General features: G+C 44.0%; 2 protein-coding genes across 4 annotated transcripts; both read right to left on the reverse strand.

Annotated features, from left to right (window-relative positions):
* Window positions 1-618: 618 nt before the first annotated feature.
* On the reverse strand, window positions 619-19802 carry LOC108100525 (folliculin-interacting protein 1). Of its 2 annotated transcripts, XM_017204485.1 has the most exons (8): window positions 9164-9203; window positions 8379-8458; window positions 6406-6688; window positions 4655-5701; window positions 4399-4586; window positions 1944-4113; window positions 1607-1876; window positions 619-1543 (listed from the first exon to the last, which is right to left on the reverse strand). In XM_017204485.1, exons 2-8 carry the CDS (start codon window positions 8402-8404, stop codon window positions 1337-1339), a joined length of 4191 nt encoding a protein of 1396 aa, XP_017059974.1. In that variant the 5' UTR covers window positions 8405-8458; window positions 9164-9203; the 3' UTR covers window positions 619-1336. The 2 variants fall into 2 exon arrangements, with proteins under 2 accessions (XP_017059974.1, XP_017059973.1); XM_017204484.1 differs by lacking the exons at window positions 8379-8458; window positions 9164-9203 and adding an exon at window positions 18698-19802.
* Window positions 19803-20090: 288 nt separating this feature from the next.
* On the reverse strand, window positions 20091-23516 carry LOC108100642 (coiled-coil domain-containing protein 6). 2 transcript variants are annotated; one of them, XM_017204646.1, is made up of 5 exons: window positions 23203-23516; window positions 22633-22750; window positions 22478-22568; window positions 21245-22156; window positions 20091-21184 (listed from the first exon to the last, which is right to left on the reverse strand). In XM_017204646.1, the coding sequence occupies exons 2-5, from the start codon at window positions 22746-22748 to the stop codon at window positions 20693-20695; spliced, it is 1611 nt and encodes a 536-aa protein (XP_017060135.1). In that variant the 5' UTR covers window positions 22749-22750; window positions 23203-23516; the 3' UTR covers window positions 20091-20692. The 2 variants fall into 2 exon arrangements, with proteins under 2 accessions (XP_017060135.1, XP_017060134.1); XM_017204645.1 differs by having other exon boundaries at window positions 22633-22774.
* Window positions 23517-24033: the final 517 nt, after the last annotated feature.

A 24033-nucleotide genomic window follows, 5' to 3' on the forward strand; every position in this document is an offset into this window, starting at 1 on the left:
CTTGTTTTTTCTTGGCAGAAATCACTTTGAAGTACCAGGCGAACAGAATGCAATAGTAGGTGGCTGTTATTAAAATTAAAAAAATTTAATTGCCCCCAAAAGTATGCTACACATTTTTATGGAAAATTTGCCCAGTCAAACCGAACATATTCAATCAAACTTCACTTTGAAGTACCAGGCGAACAGAATGCAATAGTAGGTGGCTGTTATTAAAATTAAAAAATTTGATTGCCCCCAAAAGTATGCAACAATTTTTTACGGAAAATTTGCCCAGTCAAACCGAACATATTCAACCAAACTTCACTTTGAAGTACCAGGCGAACAGAATGCAATAGTAGGTGGCTGTTATTAAAATTAAAAAATTTAATTGCCCCCAAAAGTATGCAATAATTTTTTACGGAAAATTTGGCCAGTCAAACCTAACATATTCAACCAAACTTCACTTTGAAGCACCAGGCGAACATAATGCAATAGTAGGTGGCTGTTACAAAAAATTCAAATTTTTTAATTGCCCCCAAAAGTATGCTACACTTTTTATGGGAAATTTTCACAATTAAAAATATAAAAAAAATTCAACCAAATTCCCAAATTCCCGTCCACAATAAAAACAAGTGTTGATTTCATTTTAAAATAGGTGTATATTCATTCCTTCAAAAATATAAATACATATTTTGATTTGATTTCTAGTTGCTTCTCGTATGCGTTAAATATTAATTTATTAGCTTCACTGCTTCCCTAGGTTATTGTAAACTTATACAATTAGTTATACGATTATCCTATTGCTGTCATAAATTATTAAATCTAAATCAAGCACTACAAAAGTGTGTGGGGCGGGGCAAGATATGTTTTGGCGATCGATCGATCCGATAGCAGGCCGTTTCGAGTGCCGCTAAGCCGGAGTCGTCATCATTATAGTCAGCAACGCCATCGCCAACGCAATCTGGCCCGGCTAATTCTAACCCAGATAATTTACAATACTTCTTCATGTGACCGCGATGAGTGGATGTGGTAAATTTCGATGAACGACCCGTTTACACCGGGCGATTATAAAAGTTTCCAGTTCTCTTCCGATCGAATCAAATCGAATCGGATTGGATCAGATCAAATCGGTTTGGTTCGAGGGCTAAGGCTAAGCTATGGCTCACTAACGTATCATGCTTTTAAGCGCTAGATTCATACACGTATAAATATATCACAAAATCAGTGAAACTAAAATTCGCTGGAGTATTTGCTTGTTTCGCTTTGGATGATGCATGAGGAGAGCTCGCTGAAGGTTGTGGTGTGTGGTTGAAGAATGTGTTGGCAATGTCTTGGCTCAGCAGACGGCGACGGTCCGTCACCGGAAGCTAATGCCGCACTTGCGGCTGATCTTCGGGGTGTGTATGTATGCGATGGACAGCAGCAATGGAACATCGTTCTCGGAGAGCTGCAGCGGATTGGTGATGTCGCTCAGTCGGCAGGGATCCGTTTCCAGCAGGAATGCTGCCAAAGTCTCCGATTGCAGATAGATTTCCTGCAGCTTTGACTCCAAAAAGGACAGGCACTAAAAAGAGTAAATCATTCATGAGCAAAGAATTTATAGAGGCTAATATTTATGGGTATCTACCTCATAGGCAGGAATTCCTCCTGCATGCATCGCCTGCACGGTTTCCAGCATACTGGACACGAGTTGGGACATTCCCACCGGCGAACTCTGGCCTCCGGCGTACGGAAACTGCTGCGTTTGCGAGGAGATCAGCCGTACATCCCACTTGTCCATGTCCGCCACAATGGCTATGTTCTCCGCTGGTTGCGAGATTAGTGATGCGGAACGAGCAGCAAGTGCAAGATCCTCGCGCAGATGCATTTCCCACTTATTTGGAGGAGCACAGGTGCCCTGAAAAATATAAGATAGAAGATTAAAATAAACTAAAAGGAATTAAAGAATCTAGTGCAACACCCACCTGGAGAACCATGTCGGAAACGTAATGATCGCTGACGCTCAGCAGCAGCGAGGGAATGAAACCGGCCCGCAGTTGATCGCCGGGGGAGTCGTCGTCCTGCGGCAGCTCCTTGACGCCCGGCACGGGAAGCTTTAGCACCTGCTGCGACACATTCACCGCCGCACACTTGGCGGCCACCGAGGAGACGGAACTCCTCCCAGAAGGCAATCGCTTGGGCTGCTGCTTCCGCATGTACGTGGTCTGCATTTGAGTGGGGATCGCGGGACTCAAAGGTTCGGCGGCAACCGAAGACTTTAGCGTGTCAATGGAGGCAGCCGAGTTCACCGACTGCAGCGCCTTGGAACTGGATCCATTGCCATTCCCACTGTGATTGTAGCAGTGCATCTCGTCGGTCTCGAACTCCAGTTCGGTGGCATTGGAGGGCGTTTGGTTCCAGGTGGCGGAGCCATTCAGTCCAACGCCACTGCACACCACGCACTGCTCGCTGTTCGCAGCCACCGGAGTTGCTGGCGGAGGCAGAGCTGCCGTGGAACTGCCGCTGGCCGCCAACGTGGCCGTGCTGTCGCTTCCCTTGAGAGCGGCCGCCGCCTCGCTGGCCTCCAGCTTGGTGGCCTTGTCCATCAGCAGATCGTAGTTGGACATCAGCAGGTTCTTGCTCTTCATGTAATTGGTGGCAATTTGCGGATACTGCTCGAAGTTGAACTTCATGCCGGAGTGCTTGCTCCTGTCGTGGGTGCGCTGATGCTGGGCACACAGCATCAGAGTGGGCTTGTTGGCATCCCCGTCGCCGGTGAGATCCTCGCTGCTCTTCTTCAGGTTGATCAGCGGTTCATTGTCGCCGAGAACGAAGACCACACCATTGCCATTGTCCGCCGATGTCTGGCGGCAGATGCCGTGCTCCCGCTCGATCAGCTTGTGGCAGTGATCGAAGTGGATCTGCTCCTCCAGACTAACGTTCTCCTTGATGGGCTCAATGCCCCAGGTCATGCGATCGCTCTTGCCCATGCTGTTCTGGGTGATGAGATCGGAGAGCGACAAGTGCGACGCGCGTCTCTCGTGGCTCAGTGGCTCAAAGTCGCCAGTTCCGCCCGCTGCCTTCACCTGCTGCTGGTCGGGATTCCCCTCCACGGAGTAACTGCTGCTCCGGCGCTCCAGCTTGCGATTGATGATCCGAATGCCCTGCTGCAGCTTGGCCAGATCGCTGAGACTCAGACCCTCCTTCACGCCCGCCACCGGCACCATGTTCCAAAAGAAGTTCTTCTTCGGCGGCGCCTCCACGTTGTCCTCGTAATCCAACGCCTCGATGGCGCCATCGTCCACGGATCCAGTGCTCACTGAACCAGTGCCACTCGATTGCTCCTCCTCCATGCAGAGTTCCACGTTGTCGGGAGTGGTCACTGTCAACCGAATGCGACCATCTTTTCCTGTACGGAAGTACTGTTGAGCTTGACGCGCCAGCAGCGTCTTCTTGTCGATTCCCGTGTCCATCAGATAGTTGCCAATACGCAGCTCCTGCTGCACAAAGTGCGAGTCCCGGAAGGCCAGCACCGTGGGAATCTCGTTCTTCTTCAGCGTCTGCATGCCATCGCTAGCGTCCACGGAACCCGTGTCCAACTCATCTCCCTCCAAATCCTCGTTCTCTCCGCCGTAGCCATTCAGTTCGCCATTCTCGTCGTCCGTGTCGTCGACAATGGCATTCAGATTCTGCTTGCAGGTGGCCGTCCTGCTCAATCCGCGCGTCTGCGTCGGCGGACTCTTGTGCCGCTCCTGGTTGCCCGTCTGATTTTGGTTCTGGCTCTGGGCCACCAGATCGTTGATCAGCTGCTTGTTGAAGTCCTCCCGCTTGGCCGCTCGCCGCACTTCGCTGCATCGGATGAAGTAGGTCAGCACATTGAGGAGCTTCTCCACCCAGAGTTTTTCTGCTCCACAAACAATGGTGCGTGCCAACTTTGGTGGCATTCCAATGGCTCCGTAGAGATCACCCAATTGTGCCCACAGTGCGTTGTATGGATGCTTTTGGGCCACCTGGAGCAGCTTGGCTCGCTGCTCGATGGCCGCCGCCGAGGCGGAGGACTCCGATCGCCGGGAGCCGGCGCTGTTAAAAGCGGAGACGGTGGCCACCCATCCCAAGTGGTGCGTGAGAATCCCCGTCAGCATGGTGCTGATGAAGCTACAAAGAACAAAGGGGTATTCTATAGATAAAATCTTTTCAATTTGGCCAACAAGCTTAGCGGTTTTTAAAACTGTTTATTTGTTGTATAAAAAAATTATTATCTTGACGTTTTGTTTATTTAACAAAAAACATCTGCTATTTGTTAAGTTCTTAACTTGGTTTATTAAATAATATTTATTTGCATAATGAATTATATCTTTTCTGCCTTCATAAATAAGGATTATTTTGTGACCATGATTTCTCTTTGATAAAACAAGAATAAATAAGTAGTTATGAACTTACAAATTAGAGTCCTTGGTATCGGCGAAGGAGAGAAGGTCGCACAGCTCCTTGATGAATCTCTCGGCCACAGTCTTGGAGTACTTGCTGCCGCTGGTGGTGATGCTCAGCCAGACGGGCGTCTTGATGCGCGGGGCGGTGAAGAGATCGCTGAACCACTGCTGAGTATCCTGCCAGGCCTGGAACATGATCTAAAGATCCAAACAGGAAATCCAGATTAATCCAGAGAAACTAAATGTTAATGGAGTGCGATCCTTACCTGCAGAAAGTTCTTGTGGTTTATATAAGCATGCTCTGTGCTGGCTCTCAGCCGACTGAGCATCGATTCCAGCAGGGCAATGTGCTCGCTGCAGAAGAGCTCCATCTCCTCCTCGAAGGACTCGCTCATCGAGATGCACACCGCCAGTCCGAGTTTCGCCCGCCTCCGCAGGTTCGCCTGCCTTCTGCCCATCTCCGGATTGCTGCGCGTCTCATTTGCACTGTAGCTGGCTCTCCTGTACTGCGGCGGCGCCATTCCCCCACCCTCGCTGCCGCCTCCAGCTCCACCAGCGCCACCCGAAGCCCCCGCCTGTCCACCCAGGGCGTAGTTGTCGCTGAGAAAGCCAATAAAATCGTTCTTGGAATGCTCGTTCTCGAAGGAGGTGCGCAAGTTGCGCGAGATTCTTCGCTGCAGGCAGCCGTCGCTGGCAAATCCGTCCAAATACGGAGAGGATCCCGTGTAGCAGGCCGAGTCCATGCTCAGCTTCCGCATCGCATCCGACTGGTCGGAGAGCACGCTGCCCAAGCTGCTCCGCGTCGAGGAGTACTGGTACGACCACTGATCCCCGCCAGCTGCACTGCCACTCCCGCTGGCCGAATACCCCGAATCCGTGGCCGTGCTGTACGTGGAGGAGTAGCGCGGTCCACTCGAGTCCACCGAGTGTATGGACAGAGAGTGCTGATCCGCAGGCGCCGCCGGAACATCCAGCGGTGGCGTCAGGCTCATCTGGCGACCCACACTCACACTAAAGGGCATTGAGAACGAGTTCATCGAGAGGCCGTCCATGGAGCCGTGCTCGCTGCAGATCGAACTGCGCGGCGTCGCCAAGCTGTTCGTGGAGAGCGTGGAGTAGGGCGAGTGACCAGATCCCGAACCCGATCCAGATCCTCCGTTGCTCGTCGGAGTCAGGTAGACCTGGGAGCAGAGGATCCTGGCCGGTTCCGGCAGCCAGTGCACCTTGAGGGCCGTTCCGCAAAAGGACATCGGCAGCGAGCCGAACACCATCTCGCCCAGCGGGGTGATGTCCGCTCCACAAGGTCGATTGTGCTGTAAAATAATATTTATAAAAATATAAATATTAAAAACTATAGGAGTAATATGTTTATAAATAGATAAATTAACTATAGGAGTTGGAATTTGATTTTTAACATAAACTTGCAGAGAACTGAACATTTTAAACTAAAAGAAAACTCAAGTTTCCAACTTCATTATTGGACTTTATTGCTTAGAATAAATAATAGATCAAGTAAAAAGTAATCGAATGGCGCTTATTTGAAATAAATCGGTTAATTCTAACCAATAAAAAAAAACTTTGAATTTCATGTACAAATAATGGATTTTTGAATTACTTTTTACTTGACCTATTATATCCATTATTTCTGGGGTTCCCCTATTTAAAAAGTATTTCTTTCCATTTATCATTGCGGTTTTTGCGGTTTTTATATCTTTGCAATACAAACACTATCCAAACTAATAATAATAGTAATATTTAATTTCAAACAACAAATAATAAAACATTTAACAAGTCTGTCTTCTACAGTTAAATCTCATTGAATAAAAAACTCATAAGTAGGTACTCGCTATAAAATCAATGAACTAATCATAATGAATTAACCAATTATAATTAATGAACAAATTATAGAGAACGTAGAAATTTGAAAAGTGATGAAATTAAGTACTTCTGACACTTCTGTTACTACATTATTCATATGTACACCCACGCAGTAAAATCGGATAAGTTAGTGACTCACCTTATAGCCATACTCCGCGCACACATCGATGAAGTTGCTGCCGTTGGTGGAATGTGCCTTGGCCTGAATCTTGCCATTCTGCAGCGACGTGTACTTCTCGTTTTTGAGGAACTTTCCACTGGCATTCGTCGCGGAGGATGAGGATGATGATGCGGATGCGGATGTGGCCGATGGATCCCTGTGCGTCACCTTCTGCAGGGCATTCGAGTCGAAGAGCAGCCGCCGACTGTCATCCTCCTTGTAGAGCAGAACTCGCACCTGGCTGCCCTCAAAGGGGAATCGACTGAAAAAATAGGATAAATAAATAATTTTTCTTAAAATGTTTAATTATTTTTTAAGGCAAAACAAATTAATCAGTCAATGTGACTTCCTTGTTATGGTTGCGAACTAATTTATTAGACAAGTGAGCTGATTTATGCTGACACAATTTAGGTAATGCCAAACCTCCCACAAAAACCAATTATTCAAGTCGAAACCAAAATTTAGGTAAATTTAGAAACACAAAAGTGATGAAATCTTCTCTTTTATTATGCCCACAATCATTATGGCTATCATCACATGTGACCGGATATAATCGTTTTAAATATATACATTTAATTTTGTGTTCCCAGCTCTTGTTTAAATTGTGATTCTAGAGTTCCTCCGCCCCGAAGGTCGTAGAAATGCCACCCACAGTTTCCCAGACGAAACCAGACGAGGTTCATTATAATGCGCACATCTCGAGCAGCTCTACTATTCGGATTCGTATTCGTGTTCTGAGATGTTCATTGTCGTCGATAAAATGGCAAATGCTATGCTCTATATATAGCGACCCAACAGTTGGCACGTGACGATTACTCATGCCGATTCCGAGCGACATTTGAGCGGGGACGGTTGACAAATCTTTTACACCCATATAGCAGCCAGAATGTCGAAAGATAAGGCCGCCTAAAACGTACTAATGCTGAACTTTGAACCCCCCATTTGAAATCGGGGGAGTGGAGGTGTGTCTACTCGCTAGTCACATGACGGCAAACTTGAATGTTAAATTAAGCCAATTTATTTTCGGAGGTTCTATAATTGGGCTACTCGAGTAGAGCTAAGCAATTAGGTATATATCTTAGCAGCAAACAGACTAGTTTGGGTTCATTATGAACACTTACACTTTAGTTTTGTGTATTGAAAAATAGCTTTGCATTAGTTGCGAATCTATGAATGGGAATGGGTCGCGCGTTGTTATTTATTATACACGTCTCATTGAAAAGATCTTAAAGATATTTAATGGCAATACTTGAGGTACTTAAAAGTTAATTTTAAATTGTAGATCTTCAGAAGCGGCCTTCTCGTGCTTAGAAATAGATAAACAGCAGTTGCAATGGGTTTTACTATACCCATTATATCAAAATAAATAGTTGTAAATTATTTGGTGAGAGATCCTGTCAGCTTTAATGATAGCCAAACACCCATTCCAAATCCACTCCACATTCCAGACAATTCGGCTGCCCCTGGACTCGATTTAAAGCTCGTCCAACCGATTTGAGCTAATTTATTTTTAGTGGCTGTATAAATGGCTTGTCTAAGTAGCGCTAACTGCGAAAAGGCGTCTTTCGTGAAATTAGCGCTATAATTAACAATTAGCCCAAACTGATGATAGTCGTTTGCCTTATTTTTCGACGAGGAGGAGAAGGAGGAGGAGGTGGGAACTGCGCTAAGTGGGAGGTTGGGGGAGTGAGTGGGCGAACTAGTTTTAGAGCTTAATAAATGTTTTACAGCCCTGCGATAAGAAGGGGGAGCCCGCACGCACAGCGATTACGAAGGTGTTTTTTTTTTCGGTTTCGGTTTTTGGGGCCGGTCACGAGGGACTAACTGATATAGCGGATATATAGCGGCCAGCCAGGCCCAGCCGAACTTGACCGGCGGTCCCTTTTGATGTCCCTTCGGCTGTCCAATGTCCGGCTTGCCCGGACCGCGTCCAATTTATTGGCGGTGCTTACATGGATTTAAAGGGCGGTGTATGCATGCGACAAAGGGTAATTCCGTAATTCAACTGCAGCTTCGCGATAGCGCCGACTGTCTGTCCGGAAATTTCCTTAGCTTTATTATAGTTGTACTTCTCTAACTCGGCCTTGCCTATTCATTTCACAACACAAAAGATACCTCATTTAATTTTATTTAACATTTAAGAACCAAAAATACAAGGGAATTCCCTATTAACACATAATTGTTAACTGTAATTTATTTGTATAGATAAATCTATTATTTATTTCAGAGTTTATTTTGAAGATTACACAAATAAAAAGTATTTATAAAGTGCTTTTGGCTTTTACATTTCTGAAAAAAAAATCGCAATATGCATTGAATAAATATTAAGCTCTATAGCTCTCCACATCAAATTGATAACCAATGAGGTAAAACCCTCATTATTTGTTTGCGATTTATTCGCAAATAAAAACGTAAACAATTTCTTTATTTACTAAAAAAGAAGTCACGACATGAATTACGTTTATTGTTGAAAGCACTACTACTCTATTTATTTATTATTTGACGAAGAATTTACACTAATTACTCTTAATTAGCATGGTTAAATAAAAATCTGATTGGATATTAAATTATTTAAAATTCAGTAATAAAATTATTACCATTATGAATTAAATTATTAATTTTTAGATGCTTATATTCTTGATTTGAGGTAAAAGGGTAGTTAGTTGATAAATCAGATTTCTGATTTATTTTTGAGTTAACCTTTTCAGAGTTAGAGAAGTTGAACTATAACATTTACCGTTAGACCCCGATTAAAGCGAACCTGACGGACGCGTCGATATCTTTATGGCCGCGATGCTAGTCAGCAAATGAAGTTCAAGGCGCTCGCGATCGCACTGGGAGCTCGGGAACTGAGGAACTGGGGAGCTCGGGGTGCTTGGGGGTGATCGGAGAGCTTGGGGTGATCGGGAACTGGGAGGGGAATCGAAAAGCCCAGGTCCCGTGCCCACTCGTCAGAGCGAGACGAGCGGCGAGCTCACCACTCGCATATGCATTATAATAAGGCCTGCCTGTTCGCCTGTGTGCCTGCCTGCCTGCCTGGCTGGCCAATCGATATAGTCACGTCGTGTATATGAGGGCAGCACGATGGAACACTCATGCAGATAATACAAGCAACGATCCTCAAACGAGGCGACTTCGGGGCCGCGACATGGGGCATCCAAATTGGAGCGCCCCGCTCACATGATTTTCGGATCCATCCATTCGTTGGTTCGTCCAGCTGCGCAGTCAACCCGAACATAACCGAAACCCATACCGAATCTGAATCCGAATCCAAACCGAACCCGAACCCAAAAGTCGGACGAGCATCATGTGGCCACCATTTGTTGCTTGTCATAGACTGATGTGTTAATATGTTGTTTAAAAAATTTCAACAACAAAAATACAAAAAATAAACCGAAGTACACATAAACATAAAAAAAAAAAGAAAGAGAAAGGAAAATATTTGGGCAAAAGTCAAGAGACAACGATGAATGATTGTTTGATGGATTAGTTGAAAGACATATGGCCAAAATTTAATAACAGCATTAAAGACATTCCTCGACGGTTGTTTTTTCGTCGAAGGTAAAATGCCCTAGGTTATCTAGTCGGCCAAGTAATTTTCAGGTTTTTAATTGCTTGCTTTTGATTATCTATCAAAGCCTTTCCAAATCTTTTTTAGCGTGGAGTTTAAGCCGAGATGTTATATTTTAATATATCAACCAGGATTATTTTAACAAAAAATCTTAGATGAGGCATAGAGTATTTATTTTGTTTAGAGTTTATCTAAACATCAGGCAAAAAGTTAAGATATCAAAATAAATACAATTTAGGATTTATTTGTCTAATATTATTATTGTTTTACCATCTCATGATTTGATTTAATTTTTTTGAATCAAGTTTTAAAAAGAAACCTAAAAAATTAAGTATGTATACTCCAAGATCTGTTTTCAAAGAAAACCAATTATTTAAAATATTAATTCTATTAAAATATTTTAAAATATTAATTCTATTAAAATATTTTAAATAAAGATAGGGAATCCAAAGACCCTACTTGTTTTTGCGTAGGGTGCAAGCGTATGCCCGCCTAAATGGACTTTGTCAGCAGCCCTGATCGCTGGGGGATTGCGACTACGTGAGCATATGGGGCCAGAAAGTCAGAAGCCAGAAGGTCCAAGGCGGCCTGGACTGGACTGGGCTGCTGCTGACCTGGCCAATTTTAGAGTATGGGAGAGATCAGCGCGAAAACAATTATCGAAAGGCCGCTAAGTTGACTTATCGCTCGAAGAGCCAGCGTTGTTTATTCTGATATTTTTGCCATAGCTTTTATTTTCATTATTTCTGTGTGGGGCCAGGGCCAGCGAAAAGAGGGGAGGAGCGGGAGGTAAGGGGGAGGGGCACTTGCTGGGATCACATGCTTTTTTCAGCTACGCAAGCAAAACAAAAGCGAGCCACAGCCAAACAATATTAAGCAAATAAATACATACATAAATACGGGCGGGCATGCATAATGAACAAAGACAAGAACACACGCCTTCTCCCTCTCCCTCTCCCTCTGCAGAATATGGCCCTCTCCTTCTGCAGTCCACATATAGTATATATTTTGATTGATATGGCCAGGTGTACTTATGGGGGATGTAAGACCGAAGTGCCACTCGAGTGCTGACGGCCGTTATCGGGCTTTGCCTGGATTATGTTTTGATTAGCCCTTGGATACTCCACTCCGCGCCACTGATTGATATGGGAAATCGCCAGCAATTGATATGTCCCAGACTTTTGGCTTCGCCACACAAGCACAAGCAAACAAACAAACCCCGAGTGATAAACAGAGAGTAAAGGCGCACAATTGTAATCAAATCAGCATCTGTTAATGACTTTACAGAGCGTGTCTGGCCGCCTGACGCTCCCCGTCTGCGGTATTTCCACTGAGAGAAACCAAGTGTAATCTCATTGAAAAGAACAAGGGATTAAAATAAAGGGTCTGAGTTCGAGGTAGGTCAAGCAAACAGATACTAATTTTAAATCAAGTTGATAATAAGCAATAGAGATCAACTGATTCCCGATATAAAATAAATTTGTACCAAAACAAAGCCACCATAAATCATTATTATAGATTTCTAATTAAAACATATTCAACGAACATAAAAACTGCGTTAAATGTTCTCTAATAATAATCTAATAATAATTAAATAATAAATACAATAAGGTTTTATTACAGAAAACACCATTTAAAGGTTCAGCCTTCAAGAATGGATTTCTTGCCATGAGATGCCACTTTTTCGCCGCAGTGTTTGTCTTCTCGTGTGAGTGAGTGAAAGAGAGCGTGGCAAATAAACACAGATTTCCAAAGCGACGACAACACAGCCAACAAAAGCCAGGCGGGCAAGGCAAAGGCAAAAGCAAAAGCAAAGCGAAACAACAACCAGTTGCTCCATCCATACAACAAGTCACATGACCCAACCAACCGACCGTCCAACAACGATGATGGCGATGGCGATGGAGACGTTGGCGTTTGGCTACGACAATGGGTATATATATATATAGTATTGTATATATATATATATATATAGTATAACGGCAGCTGCGCCCAGCAAATTGACTATCATTATCATTGGGCCCATTATAAGCAGTTATGCACACACAAATAAATCCAGTAAACACAAGTCGGTGCAATCAGACGACCTTCACCCCGTCCTTTTGGGCGCAAAAATCGAATGTCAAGTTCAAAGTGAATTGGCAAAAGCAATGCCCCCAAACCCCACTCGTGCTCTTTGGAACATAAGAAATTTATCAGGCGGACAAACACAACAACAAAAAAAAAGAAAAATAAAGACTACAAAAAATAAACACAAACAAGAGTCGTCGTCGTCGTTGTCGTTCGCTCACAATACTAATGAGCAAATGACGACAAAAATATCGAGTGATTTTCATTGTCACTTGAGACCAATGCAAACAGACCCGGAAAAGGAGGGTAAGACAGGTGGGGTGATTCGAGGTAAGGGGGAGGTGGGGGGAGGTGAGGACAGGTGGGCACTTGGGGGGCGCAATCAATCAATGAACGTTCCCAGGTAACCAGAGATACAACACCTACTCCCGCGGACCCACAGCAAGTGCCAACATTGTGCACTTGTTTTCACCTGGCAAACACAACGTGACTCAGGTCGGGCAGCCCCGGGAATAAGCCAACTTTTCTGCCCCCGGTGAGATCATGGCCCAAATGCCAACAAGCCAACAGCAAGAGTCACACACACGAAAAGATGACGGAATCCGGTGATCACACTTTAGTGGATTGATATCTCCGCCAGTCAACAACGAGACTTCCGTCATGTGCCAAGGAAATATGGTTATAATAAAAACGGCAGCAGGAATCAATTAAAATGGTTTTATTCGGCAAACTGGGCTCACAGATAAATTAAAAGCATTTACATAAACAGTTCGAACGGAAGGGAAAACAATCCCTAGACCTTGCAGATAAGGCAGAACAACCAAGTTCTTTGTAAGCTACCATATAAACAATTTTATAACCTCGGATCATGTGGTTAGCTAGGCGAAAAAATTCCTGTTGCTGATTGTTTATTTATAACGCAGTTGTTATAGTTTTAATAATGTAGAACAAAAGCAGTAATACAACGAATTTAGTTGTTTTTAAAAATGTAGCAATGAAAAATAAACATTTTTTTATTGGCAAAACAATCAGCGCATACAATAAAACGTATTTTATTTTCACCGCAGAGTATAAAATGACAACTTTATATTTTTGAATGATCTGCGGATTCTAAACTCTAAAACTAAGCTCCAGATAAATCACAAGGAATAATAAAAAATGATCTGTGACCTTTAAAAACTAAGTTTAAACTTAAGTTCAATCCTAAATCTTAATAACCAACCATTATTTTAAGCTTTAAAATCTTGACTTTAACGGCCCTAAAGTTATTTGCTCGGCGAAAAGGTAATAAAGAGGAGTACTGTCATTATCATTATCCACACTTTTGTTTGCCCAGCTCGAAAAATGCTTTCATAATTCCATGAAGTAACAGGCAGGCTTTTCATTGTCTTAATACCACCTCTGATTCAATGGGCGTTTGGATTAAGGCGCCTAAGGCGATGGTAAATAGTGTTCGTGGGTCGTAAACTTAATTTAAATAGAGCCATATGCATGGGCCATTGGAAATTATTCGGAAATACCGTCCCCGGATGGTTCGCCTATAAGGTGTCTCGTTGAGCTTCTGTTAATGGAGCTCTCGGCTTAGGCACTACGGGCGCTTATTTTGTTTGCCTTGCTTATTGATATGAGGCGGCGGCGAGCAGTGGAAAACAAAAGCGTTTTGTCAACTGATAATGGGTGACAACAGGGCCAGACTACAGACTACAGACAGAGAAGCGCTGCTGTCTACACTGGCAAAGAAATCGAGTGAGCAAACACTATTTCGCCATGTACTGAAATGATATTCAATAAAAACCTCATTACTGATATTGAACCTTTTATTGATGAGTTATTAACCGCCTTCTCTAGCAGTAAATGTCATTGGTAGCTTAACAATGTTATAACGAGGGTTTCTTTTTATTCAAGTTCAAGTTGTTATAGAAGTTCAGTATTAATCCGATCAAGATATCGAAAACTAGGGTCTTAAAACACTAGTACTTGTGATCTATAAGAAGAAAATAACAACTATCTTAACCCTGACCGACTGTGTTTGTATTATCATTGGAGATGTTGTTTGGATAACTTTAATGTTTTTTAGTACTGTATTTTCTTTGCTGATAATTAAATTAACATAAATTTAATAAATATTTATTTGCGCTAAACAATTAAAAAATATATGTTGTGAACCTGAGCAACACGAATTCATTAAAATAAGATTAAATTGTTCGTCGCTATATTGTAATTAATACAAGTTTATATTATCACAGTTTTTGTATAAAGCAATATAGGAGCTAAATTACGGCGCAATTTATTTTTGCAAAACATAAGATTTAATAATTATTAAAATATAATTCAAGTTAAAAAAGTTTCAAGGGAAATTACACCTAATATAAGTGTTTCTTGTTTTTCTGAGTGGACCTGCTATCGAAACGGGTCCCGAGGCAACAACAAAAACTGGATACGCGTCGTCGTCGCCGACGATTCACTACTCATATGACTTGGCAGACCACGCGACTTCGCACATGAAGCCCACCACACCGCCACCCCGCCCCTTTCCACTCGAGTTTTTAGCCATTTAAATGTGCTGATTTCTGTTTGCACATAACTAAAGTTTGTGTGCCGAGTGCTCCGCAGTTATACGCGTACATATTTAATTGCACTGATGGTGATAATAATAATGGCACAGAACTCGGTGGGGGGGCGGGAATCGGGAAGGGTGATATACGGGGTGATGGGTATAACACCTCTCATGACATGTGGCCCACAAGCAGAAAACTAGAGCCAGACACCCTGGCACCTGGTCTATTACTATACTACTTTATTACTGGTCGGTCGCATCGTAACGCTATGGCCCATGTAATAAGTTCACACCTGCTGCGAACCAGCGAACCACTTTGATTGATGTCTGGCCGGCCGGCAAGTGTTTGGCCATTCAATTGGCGGGCAGTTATCAAAAACTATTAATGAATTCCCATTCCCATTCCCTCACAATTTACGACTCATTTGCCTAAGGCTCTAAGTGAAATCATCCATAATGGTTCATTCAGAGCGGTGATTTTTTTTTTATATTCGTGGAAGATTGATATGTGATATGTGTGGCTTTGTTTGATCGCCAATCGAACGCGTATTTTATTGTGTTTCACACGTGCCTGAAGCCCTAGACTGCGGATCATAATGAGACTTTGTTGGCCCGAAGTTTTCCACAAAAGGTGCTAATTCGCTCGATTTGCGTAGCTGGGGATGGGGATCGGTGATCGATTTCATGTGAAAGTCCAACGATCGACAGCTTGCGAATCGCACTTTGTAGATCGCAAGGCGATTGTGAGTACTAAAGGAAGGTCGAGAGGGGGGTGTATGAAATCACAGTTTGTATATTGCCTGAAATCCCCGGACTTATCGGGAATTAATACCAGCACGCTAATAACGGCTATATGTATTTTTGGACGCCATATGTGGTGGATATCGGGCGAATGACTTGCGAATTGGGTTAAGGAATGCGCGCCTTCAAAGGCACATGATGCCAGGCGTCTGGTTTTGGATTTTTCGCTTTTATATCATGCATATATCGAGTTGAAATTGAGCAACAAAAAAAACTGTCATGTGACCAACTGGCTAGCAAATGTCTAAACATGGTCACGAACGAGGTCCAAAGAAAATGATTCACCCTCCCCTCGGTTGATTCACTTCAGGTTTCCAGACCTTGATTTCCAGCATTTCACCATTTCTTTGATATATGTTTGTACATTAGTGCCAGCGGTTCTTTTTTCGCCAGCTTTTTTATTCTTAGCTCTCCGCCTATCAGAGACCGAAAGTATTTTTAAATCATTTCTTTTGGGCCTGGAAGAAATGTGAACGATAAGTGGAGGTTCAGATTCTGTCGTGGAAATTTACCCACCAAGCGTGCTGCCGTAATTTATTGCCGTCACCCAACTAAATTAAGCAAATAAACAAATAAATTTATTTGGCGCGAGTGGAGTTTTTAACTGCTATTAGTGTAAACGTTTGTTTAGTTTACAGAGAATCCGAAAAAACCTGACCTAGTACAAAGATAGCGTTGAAAAGGGGGTGTTTCGGAGGCCATTCGAGGGGGAGTTAGTCTACAGCTGTACACACCTTACAGCTTTTTTTATTATTATTATTCGCTTAGTGTGCGAACGTGTGTTAGTGGGCAAAGTGCAAAAACCCCAAAAGCTGGCGGCACTTAATTAGCAAAGTGAAAAGTTTCTATCACGTGATGGCACTGGCGAATGTTGGCGACAAGCGCGGCCATAAATGTATATACAGCCCCGAATATTGGTCAATATACACTCGAATCTGACAATTTCACCATTACGCCATATATATTTTAAATGCCAGCTCGGCGTCTGACCGATAAGGCTCCCGATTGACAGCGCGGACGAGGCGCTAATCGAGTTAACCGAGTGATGGGGGCCCTCCGATTACGGTCCCCCCAAAAAAAGGAATTGGGTAAACGATTCAAATAATTTTATGGACACAGTCAACAAACATTCCCAAAACTTGCAATCAATTAGGTTCTTTGCATATCGAAAATATTTGGTATCTCTGGGTTATCACCATGAGTCTTCGAAATTTTGGCTTTGATTGTAATCAAACTGAAATGATAAGGACTTTTTCGATTGAATAAACATAAAGACAATTAAAGTATAAAAGATTTTAAAAAACAACAACACAGAGCTGATTTCAGAGTTTTGCAGAATATTTTATTTTTGTTTTTCAAAATTACTTTCAGCCTTCGCTATAAATTTTTGTGCCAAAAGGCATTTATGTACTTGTAGGACGAACGAATACTGCGAATAAGTTTTACCTTTATTTTCCAATAAACTTTTTAACGATAAACAAATGTGTAAACAATAATAATGAAACATTGCTTTTAAGGAACTTAGATCTCGTAAAATTAAACAAATAAATAAAGCCAACGCTTTTCGTAGAATTTAAGTCTTATCGGTTTCGATTTCGCCAAATTTCTTACGAAGCAGCACTGGGTGGTAAACTGAGAACATTCCTAGAAAAGCGGACCTGGGTGTGTCCGCAAGTAAACCGTTAACAGAGCATCCTCTGTTTCTACCCCGCAATCACAGCCCCAGTCACACTCGCAGTCACAACAACAGGAACCAAAACAACAATCAGAACCCACGCACACAGGCCGCGTAAAGTGTCAAAAATCAACATTGTAAAGCGTATGCAGCAGCATAAGTAAATAGTGTAATAAATAATAATGAAATGAATTAAGTGAAACGCAACAAAAACAATGCGCAGCGGCAACAACAAAATTTGTATGACATAATAATCACGAGAGCAGGCCGCGACCGCCGATTAGCAAGTCATGTGATTCGCTTTTATTTACATTTGCGCCTGACGTTGCTGCCCGCCTCCCCGCGCCACACCCCCTCGATGGCCCACAAACGTTGCCTAGTTTTACGGGAGTGCGAGCAAGAAGGCAAAACACACGAAACGATAACGAAGAGAGCCGAGAACGAAACGATCGGTTTCTAGCAAAGGGGGGCTGAGCGCAGAGCGGTTGGGACCGAGCCAGAGCATAGTGGGGCACAGTTATTTGCGCGCGCAGCTCAATCGATGGGTGTGGAGCTGTGCGAGCAAAAGAAACGGCATCAGCCAAACATCAACCCATCTCCTCGCACCCATGCACCCACAATGACTACTACCCAATATGCACCGCTGGGGGTGATTTGTTGTAGAGTGAATTTGGGCCCTGTTGTTTTTGTTCTTGGAGCTGCTTTACGGTGGGGCAGGCTATCGTTATCGATATACAGTGAAGCAGCCATATGCTACTAACGGTTAACGCCAAGGCAAGGCTGGCCCAATTACTGCTCTGCGATAATTTAACTAGGAACGGAAAACAAACCAAATCAAATGCATTCGGCACGCTATAATTACAATTTAGTTTTCCTTGCATCACAAAAGTTTTAATTTTAACAAATTCAAAGATACATTCTTAAGATATGGGTCGACTTTAAGAACTAGTATTATAAGTGAAGATGGACTAGGCAAAATGCAGATGGCAATGAAATCTTTGGCAAGATTGGATTTAAAGTATTAGGTGTGCAGATTGCAAATTTGCAAAAATTTCAGGTAACCAGGGTGCCTTTATAGAAGTAACCACTGTAGTTCTTAAAACCCAAGGAAAAGGGAACAAGATAATGCCGTTTCTTTGTGACGTTTTCGAGACAGCTGCAAGGCCAAAATGCGTCTTTGTAATCTGGCAAGATTTTTGCATTCATTGCTTTCTATTCTGCCATTGATACTATTGGCCGGACTTGCAGATCATATCAAACAAAATAGGCAGACGGCGTACGTGACGTCTAGTGAATGCAGAATTTGTGTGCTGGGTTATCGTCCTCGTTTTACGCTTTTTGCCAATTTGCGTACGAACAAAGGGAAGAGGAAGCACAGGTAGAGAGTGATGATGGAGAGGGGGCGGGACATAGGTGAGTGTGAAACGCATCATGAGAACGCCTTTTCACACGTCTCTGTGTGCGTGTAAGTCTGTGTTTTTGCAGCTGCACCTCTTTTTGTTATCCATTCCTTTGTTGTTGTGCGCATTTTATCGATACACTAATACCGGGTGTTAGTTTTCGTTGCTGTGTTGTTGCCAAACAGATAAACACTTACCTTAGATAATTTCGCGAAGTTTGTTTTGTAGCTTTTGCGGACGACGAACTATTGCCGGCCGTGGCAGCGACGCCGGCAGAGGCGTGAGTTGTACGTGCCGGCAAAGTTGGCGTTGTTGTTGCTGCTGTTGTTCCTGTAGTTGTTGTTTGGCTATTAATTAGCGCTGCTGCTGCGGTCAACGTGGGCGCTGCCGCTAAATTCGCGGGTGTTGTTGGTGTTGCCGACGGAAAGAAGAGTTTATTCAATAAGGCCATAATAACACACAGTGTGCGCAATCATTGAATAAACACATCTGGCCAATCGAATTCCAAATCAAAGATCGAATATCGAATTTTTTAAATGGAAATAAAGCACACACAGTCACACACACACAAACAAGCGCGACTTTTCGCTTTCCTTGGAATGTGTTATTTGTTGTTGTTGTTGGGGCGAGAGAGGCGTTTACCGTTACACGCGCGCCTGCCAAAGCGAGATAGCGGATGCTGCACAATCAAAACTTTCGCTTTGCACTTTTCTTTCTTGCACTGCTTCTGATCTATCTGATCTCTTCCTGTATACACAGACGCACACAATCGCAGTGGCTTATTTGATTGAGCAAAAAATATAAGGCTATTTTTGTGTTATTTTCGCGAACCGCGGCGGAAGCGACACAGGTTCTTTACCGTTCCACATCGAAAATGAGACCGAATATCGCTGGCGTCCGCTTTAAAAAGTTTGCAAGAGACGCGTCGCCGTCGCTTAATTGTGTGAGTACGAAGGAGAGAGAGGGAGAGCGGCAGCGTTTAAAGAGCACCGTCTGTGTGAGAGAATGGTCGTTTTTGTTGCCACTGATGCGAGCTTCTTTTGGCCAATACACACTTTTTTTTGTTGTCATTCATCACACTTCCCACTTCCTGCCCACCTTCCTTTTTCGACGTCTCTTGCTCCGCGGATAAAAGTCGAGTCACTTGGTTTAATTGAACACTTTGTGGGAGCTGTTTGCTTTCCGTCAAGGTGTTACATTCTCGCCTGGCCCAAAAGGTTGGTCTTAACGTTTCCCGCTGACTGTTTGGCCTTTATTTACAATCACAAACACAAACAACACAAGAGCATTTTGCAACGCGAAGTTGGCCGCTGCTGCGCGGCAGTGTGTGCACACCGTAGTGCGGGAAATTGGTGGCATTTTTAGGGTGTTTTTCGAGTGTTGCCAGACCAAATGGAATTCGTTTAACGAATGTTTGAATATAAAATAACGTCTTTTTAATCATATTCCCTCAAAAAAGTGATTGCTAAAAAAAATTATTAAAAAAATGTTTACTAAAATCAAAGCTTTGGTGTAAAAGTTTTACAAAGGTAATTATGTTGTAGAAACCTATACCAATTATTTATCTTAATAAAAACAGTCAGTGGCAAGTTAGTTTAATTTTAAATTGTTGAACTTTATTTTGTTGGCTTACATAAACATACTTCAAAATTTTTAGGCCCACGTGCGAAGGAATTGTGGGAAATTGGTTTCGACATGAATAGAATTCACCGTTTTATAAATTCATACGATCTGGTTAGCGTGTGCTGTCCATCCTCCTCCTCTATATCCTCCAAATCTCCGATATCCTCATTATATGCTGTTTTTCACTTAACTTTAACTGGAACCGAGCAAAAGTAGAAAACATTCAAATCTTAAACATTAGCGTTAAATATTCGTTCGCCTAGGAATTCCGATATTGAAAGGTTTTAAGAGATTTTGATCAAATAGAACATACATATACATATTAACCATATATAAATGAGCCGACTTTGAGTCGTGCCTTGGAGAAGCTTACGATATTTACTTTCTCATATTTGTTTTCTGTGTGTGTTTCCTTATGTTTTTACGGTCGTTTAACTGGTTGCTTGCATGCGTGCGTGTTTTTTTATGATTATAGTGTATGTGTTTCTCGTGTAGTGTGTGAAAGTGAAAATAAGTCATGATTTCTTTCGGTTTCCCCTGTTGCAGGGCAACTGCATCCCGATCCTGGCCTAATCCTTGCAGGTGGACGTGTCCATGGGACTGGCCGGCTGAATGAAGGCCGTGGCCGCCGAGCTGGGCGGATTGGTTGGCGTAAACGCCGACAGTGAGGAGTTGCTGCTGCTGTTCACCAGATTGCCGCTGGACGAGTTATTCAGGCTGATGTTCATCAGGTTGGACGACGACGACGAGGCGCTTGAGTTGCCCGTCAGCTGGGCCAGCAAACCGCTTCCACCTCCTCCGCCGCCGCCGCCGGCCAAAAAGGTGGCACTGCCGCCCGACGAGGGCATCGAACCGAGGCTGAGGCGTTCGCCGCCCAGATTCGAGAGGAAGCCGCCAGCGGCGTTCCCAGCTGACACGGATGCCGACGAGGAGGAGCTGCCGGTGCCCAGGATGCCGAGCAGCGGGTTCGTGGAGGTCAACACGTTGGGTGCGGAAGTGTTTAGGCCCAGCATGGGCGTTGGCAGTGCTGGCTTGATAAAGCGTTCGCTGGCGCGACGATTCTATAGGGACACATTAAATGTTATCGCCATAGGAGTCTCTAATTAAAACAGCACACTTACCACTAACTGGCCGCAAGCGTAGCAGCGGTTCTGGCCCGCCGTCCCGGGACTCAAGGGCCGACTGCTCGAGGGACTGTGGGAGACGGGACTGCTGATGGTGCGCTGGCGCTGGGCGCTGACCGCCGAGGCTGCGGCCGCTGCTGCCGCCGCCGCTGCAGCCGTCGGACCGCCGGCCATCAGGCTCTCGTTGTAGAAGCGCTCCTCGTCCATCTCCAGCGAGGATTCCGATTCGGAGAGGTGCCGGCACAGTGCCTCGCGGCGCTCCACCTCCTGCTTGAGTTTTCGCTGCAGACGGGCGTTCTCCTCGCGTATCGACTTCTCCTCCAGCGCGTACTGCTGCGTCTTGATGGTGGCCTCCTTCTGGGCGGCGGCCAGGTCGGAGCGATATCGGAGCACCTCAGAGCGAAGTATCTGGATGTGGGCACTCAAGCTGGTGGCCGTGTCACCACCGTTGGCATGCGCATTGTTGGTGATGTCGCGCGGCGTAGTGGGATCGGAGACCGGCTGGTCCAGCTTGATCTGCAGCGAACGCTTTTCGGTCTCCAGCTTGTCCATGCGCTTCCACAGCTTGTTGACCAGCGCCTCCTGTTCCTGCTCCAGCGTGTTCTCCAGTTCGACCATTTCGCGGCGCAGCTGCTCGAGGTTCGTCTGCTTGTTGTCCGTCTCCGCCTGGAGTTTCTCGATCTTGCGCATCAGCTTGTTCACCAGGCACTCCTGCTCCTGCTCGAGCGTCTGCTCCAACTTGCACTTCTCCTGGCGCAGCTGGTCGAGCTTCCGGGAGAGATCGTTGGTCAGGCACTCCTCCTCGCGCTCGTAGTGATGCGCCAGCGTCTCCTTTTCCTTCTTCAGCGCCTGGATCTTTTTCAGTAGCGTGTTCGAGATGTACTCCTCCTCCTGCTCGGCTTTGGCTTGCTATATAGATTGGGGAAACATTAATTAGATAGTATTGCAGAGAGTTATCCTATTTTTTTTTAAGCAGAATATATTATCTTATCTATGCTATAGTAAAACTGGATATAGGAAGCAATGCAAAATTTTAAAGCAATACATTTCTATTAATCATCATTATATCTTATCTATTTCCCTGTTTGACTTCGCAGAAATAACATCTGCACATGGGAAAAGTGAATCAAATCTGTTTAGATAATAAAAACCTTAATAAAACCCATGTGAACTAATTTTTTTCGTTGATTATAGGATTAGTATGGTAGGTATGCATATATTTATACTAACAATGATGACCGAAGCCTGTTTGAGGCAGCGATTCTCCTCCTGCACCACCTTGCACTTGGTTTTAAAGGTGTCCAGCTCGGCTTTCAGCACCCTAGGGGCGAAAAAACAACATTAGCACAGGTGAATGGGGACGGCGCTACCCGCGGATGACTCACTTGTTTTGCTGGGTCAACGACTCGATCCGCTTCTGGAGCTGCTCCCGGGAAACTGGACTCGGGGGCAGCATAGTGCCGCCGTCCAGCGAGCTCTCCGATTCACAAGGACTCTCCATGCCTGCAAAATCAAAGGTAAATGGCCCTGTGCCATTGGGGGTTTTTTTTAAGCATATATTACAAGAAATAATGTATTCCACTCGCTTTTTAGCTATGTATATGGCATATACGTATATAAATGGGGGCTGGCTGTTCTTTATTCTTGATTTTTTTTATACTACGTCTCATGAAGAACAAAGAATAAAGAAATCGGTCGGTGGTGGTGTTTTGATTTTGGCCCTGATCCGATAGAAAAGTTTAACCTTCAGCTGTGATTTTCTGTGCATCTGGCTTGATGCAATTTTTCGGAAATCGATAGAAGAGCAAGGTCGGCGGAGGAAGGGTTCGCACAGGGAGTGTAGGGAGGTCAGCACCACCCACTGTCCTCCGTTCAAACCCTGCCACTTTCCCCGGTTGCGAACACCCTTTAGCCGGCTGAAAATCTAAGCTATCCTCGATGTTAACTATAGTTACCTGGCTTTTTTGTCGTTGAATCGCCTTAAAAGACTTTTGCCTTCAGCCGCCTCTGCGCCACCCCCTTCACCAATCCTTCGCCGACTCTGTTTCAACAGGGCTCTGGTCGCTCTACACTTTCCTCGCTTTTCTCTTGCGCGGATGAAAGATTGCTGGTGCCAAGCGAATTGAATCGAACTTTAGGCGTCTATTTCTAAGGCCAGCCGACCAGAATGGAAAACATTTTGCCCGAGCCGATCAAACAGAATTAATATCAAGTTGCGAAAAATTGCTTCCACAGTGCACGAGTGTGACCGTGTATGGGACGAAATACCGAAAAAGCAGCCCCTGCAAAACGCCGCTAACTGCTCCCTGTCAGGCGATGGCACTTGGAAAAATATCGCTAGAGATGAAAGTTACACCGATCTAGTAAATGTAGAATTAAAACATGTAGGTAAAGTATAAAGCGAAAACAAATCAAAATTGTATTAATTGGCAAATAAATAATATAGACTTCCGATATAAATACAATTAAAGTCGTGATTCAAGAATGATAGAGTCGTTCGATTTTTAAACTTATTTCGAGCGTCATTTAAAACTCGATATTTCCAAAATCATCTTTGTGCGTTTCAAAAAATAACGGCTTTTTAGTTTTTGTCCGTTATTTTTGAATCTTTCCTACGGGAGTTGTATAATATAGTTGACTGATTCGGGCCACGAGTTCCGGGCATTATTATTAATTTTTTTATTTATTTCTGATACAAATAATTCGGTAGCCATATCTTTTCCGTTTTATTTGCCAACTTCTTGGCTGAGGTTAAATGCGAAAGAAGCCCCAAAAAGCTCAGTTTA

Source organism: Drosophila ficusphila, unplaced genomic scaffold (assembly GCF_018152265.1).
Source record: "Drosophila ficusphila isolate 14025-0441.05 unplaced genomic scaffold, ASM1815226v1 contig_286, whole genome shotgun sequence".
In the NCBI taxonomy this organism is placed as follows: Eukaryota; Metazoa; Arthropoda; class Insecta; order Diptera; family Drosophilidae; genus Drosophila; species Drosophila ficusphila.

Coding starts and splice junctions, on each gene's coding strand:
- LOC108100525 (XM_017204484.1), bottom strand. CDS start 18,951: ATGGCCTTATTGAATAAACTCTTCTTTCCGTCGGCAACACCAACAACA. Junction 6,689..18,697: donor ACTTCGCGAAATTATCTAAG/GTAAGTGTTTAT, acceptor CTATTTTTTCAG/TCGATTCCCCTTTGAGGGCA. Junction 1,544..1,606: donor GAGGAATTCCTGCCTATGAG/GTAGATACCCAT, acceptor TACTCTTTTTAG/TGCCTGTCCTTTTTGGAGTC.
- LOC108100642 (XM_017204646.1), bottom strand. CDS start 22,748: ATGGAGAGTCCTTGTGAATCGGAGAGCTCGCTGGACGGCGGCACTATG. Junction 22,157..22,477: donor AACAGGCTTCGGTCATCATT/GTTAGTATAAAT, acceptor CAATCTATATAG/CAAGCCAAAGCCGAGCAGGA. Junction 21,185..21,244: donor ACGCTTGCGGCCAGTTAGTG/GTAAGTGTGCTG, acceptor GTGTCCCTATAG/AATCGTCGCGCCAGCGAACG.